Source organism: Austrofundulus limnaeus, unplaced genomic scaffold (genome assembly GCF_001266775.1).
Source record: "Austrofundulus limnaeus strain Quisiro unplaced genomic scaffold, Austrofundulus_limnaeus-1.0 Scaffold343, whole genome shotgun sequence".
NCBI classification, from domain to species: Eukaryota; Metazoa; Chordata; class Actinopteri; order Cyprinodontiformes; family Rivulidae; genus Austrofundulus; species Austrofundulus limnaeus.
In genome coordinates, this window is record NW_013952745.1 from 268,012 (window position 1) to 271,510 (window position 3,499).

At 43.7% G+C, this 3,499-nt stretch overlaps 1 protein-coding gene across 1 annotated transcript in view; it reads left to right on the forward strand.

The window, feature by feature from the left end:
• The window catches only part of LOC106527826 (zinc finger MIZ domain-containing protein 2), a gene marked incomplete in the record, with an annotated part of 19,573 nt that overhangs the window by 12,046 nt on the left and 4,028 nt on the right, over positions 1–3,499 (forward strand). Inside the window, 4 exon segments of the mRNA XM_014022821.1 lie at positions 464–556; positions 630–819; positions 890–1,031; positions 1,127–1,427. Coding sequence (XP_013878275.1) covers positions 464–556; positions 630–819; positions 890–1,031; positions 1,127–1,427 — 726 coding nt within the window.

The window sequence follows — 3,499 nt, forward strand, 5'->3', positions numbered from 1 at the left end:
TTCACCCTCTTCTATCCACCTGGCCCTGGACCTTATGTAGGCTCCCTTAGCCTTATTAATATACATGTCATCTAATTTAGACTGCAGTTTCTTTATATTGTCTTTATCTTCTTCAGTCCAATTTAATTTACTATAAAGTGACATAAGATCTTTGACCACTATTGTTTCTTCCATTCTTATTTTCCTATTTAAATCTTTTGCAAATTTAATTGAATTGTTCCCTGCTTAATGTTTCCTGCTTTCTGTTCTCTGTTTCCTGTTTCCTGTTCCCTGCTTTCTGTTCCCTGCTTCTTGTTCCCTGCTTTGTTTCCTGCTTCCTGTTTCCTGCTTCCTGTTTCCTACGTTCTGTTTCCTGCTACCTGTTTTCTGTTTCCTGTTTCCTGCTTCCTGTTTTCTGTTTCCTGTTTCCTGCTTCCTGTTTCTTACGTTCTGTTTCCTGCAACCTGTTTTCTGCTTCCTGCAGCAGGACCAGTTCAGCAGTCAGAGCGGGGGTTTGCCCTCCCTGGCAGCAGGGGGCGCTGGTGGTGTCTACAACTCCTTCAGCCAGCAGTCGGGGGTAAGCTGAGCTGTTCTCTAAGTTCTCTAACGTTGGGTTTAGAAAAACTTTTCTGACTTGTCGTGTCTGTCAGCCGGGTCGAGGCTTACCTGGATACCCGTCTTCTCCGGTTCCTGGAAACCCGACTCCTCCCATCACCCCCAGCAGCTCCATGGCCCCGCCCTACATGTCACCGGGCAGCGGCGACGTCAAGCCAATGACCTCCTCCTTCCTGCCTGACATCAAGCCCAACATGGCTAGCTTGGCTCCTCCCCCTCCTACAGGTCTGCTTCTTTCTGTTTGTCTGATGATGTCACAGGAAGTTTGCTGGTGCTGATGACTTCCTGTCCACAGGTAACCCGAGCGACAACCTGCGACTGACGTTTCCTGTCAGGGACGGCGTGGTCCTGGAGCCCTTCAGGCTGGAGCACAACCTGGCCGTGAGCAACCACGTCTTCCAGCTGCGCGAGTCCGTTTACAAAACGCTCATCATGAGGTACCGACTCACCTGTGGGGGGTCCGGGGTTCTGTCAGAGGAACAACACCTGGTGGGGTTCCTCTGATGATTCTAACGTGTTTCGTTGCGTTCAGACCCGACCTGGAGCTCCAGTTCAAGTGTTACCACCACGAGGACCGACAGATGAACACCAACTGGCCCGCCTCGGTCCAGGTGCGCTCCCTGTCCTCTGGTCTCAGAGCCCACTCACCTGTGAACGCTCCGACGTGTCTGATGCTGTTTGTGTTTCTGGCTGCTCCTCAGGTGAGCGTGAACGCCACGCCTCTCACCATCAAACGAGGCGACAACAGAACTTCCCACAAACCCCTCTACCTGAAGCAGGTGTGTCAGCCGGGCCGGAACACCATCCAGATCACCGTCACCGCCTGCTGCTGCGTAAGGAAACACACCTGCCTGAAAGACACACGACCTGTCAATCATTAGGCTGTCCTCCAGAGCCCAGCCTCTGATGATGTCACAGCTGGAGGCGGAGTTTTAGTCTCGTTAATCTCATTTTTCTACCATCAGCAGAACCAAACTAACAAAAGACGTTAAAGATTTATCAGAGTTTTATATCGAGCCTCAGAGCTGCAGCTCCTTATAATTCAGGTTTTATTAAACTCAACTGGTTCAACATAACCCGGTTTAATCTAATCCTGGGTTGATCCATCCCTGGTTTAATATAACCCTGTTTTAAAATAACCCTGGTTTAATATAAACCAAGTTAATCTAACGCTGGTTTAACCTAACCCAGATTAATCTAACCCTGGTTTAATCAAGCCCAGTTTAATCTAACCCAGGTTTAATCTAGCCCCTTAAACCTAACCCTGGTTTACCATAACACAGGTTTAATCTAACCCAATTTAACCTAATGTAGATTAATGAAACCCAGGTTTAACCTAAACCACTTTAATCTAACCCAGGTTTAATCTAACCCAGTTTAATCTAACCCAGGTTCAATCTAACCCAGTTTAATCTTGCCCAGTTTAATCTAACCCTGGTTCAATCTTACCCAGTTTATCCTAATTTAGATTAATCTAACCCAGATTAATCTAACCCAAGTTAATATAACCCAGGTTTAATCTAATCCTGGGTTGATCCATCCCTGGTTTAATCTAACACTTGTTTAATCTAACCCAGATTAATCCTAACCAAGATTAATTTAAACCAGTTTAACCTAAACCAGATTAACCTAACCCAGGTTTAATCTAATCCTGGCTTAACCTAACCCAGATTAATCCATCTCTGGTTTATTCTAACCCAGATGAATCTAACTCGGGTTTAACTTAACCCAGATTAATCTAACTCAAGTTGATTCTAACCCAGATGAATCTAACCCAGATTAACTTAACCCAGATGAAGCTAACCCAGATTAACCCAGATTAATCTAACCCAGATTAATCTAACCCAGATTAATCTAACCCAGATGAAGCTAACCCAGTTTAACCTAACCCAGATTAATCTAACCCAGATTAATCTAACCCAGATGAAGCTAACCCAGGCTTAACCTAACCCAGATTAATCTAACCCAGTTTAACCTAACCCAGATTAATCTAACTCAGATTAATCTAACCCAGGTTTAACCTAACCCAGATGAAGCTAACCCAGGTTTAACCTAACCCAGATTAATCTAACTCACATTAATCTAACCCAGTTTAACCTAACCCAGANTCAGATTAATCTAACTCAGATTAATCTAACCCAGTTTAACCTAACCCATATTAATCTAACCCAGTTTAACCTAACCCAGATTAATCTAACTCAGATTAATCTAACACAGTTTAACCTAACCCAGATTAATCTAACCCAGTTCAACGTAACCCAGATTAATCTAACCCAGTTCAACCTAACCCAGATTAATCTAACCCAGTTCAACCTAACCCAGATTAATCTAACCCAGATTAATCTAACCCAGTTTAACCTAACCCAGATGAAGCTAACCCAGATGAAGCTAACCCAGATGAAGCTAACCCAGATTAATCTAACCCAGATGAAGCTAACCCAGATGAAGCTAACCCAGATGAAGCTAACCCAGTTTAACCTAACCCAGATTAATCTAACCCAGATTAATCTAACCCAGATTAATCTAACCCAGTTTAACCTAACCCAGATGAAGCTAACCCAGATGAAGCTAACTCAGGTTTAACCTAACCCAGATGAAGCTAACTCAGGTTTAACCTAACTCAGGTTTAACCTAACCCAGATTAATCTAACCCAGATGAATCTAACCCAGATTAACCTAACCCAGATTAATCTAACTCAGATTAATCTAACCCAGTTTAACCTAACCCAGATTAATCTAACCCAGATTAATCTAACCCAGTTTAACCTAACCCAGATGAAGCTAACCCAGATGAAGCTAACTCAGGTTTAACCTAACCCAGATGAAGCTAACTCAGGTTTAACCTAACTCAGGTTTAACCTAACCCAGATTAATCTAACCCAGATGAATCTAACCCAGATTAACC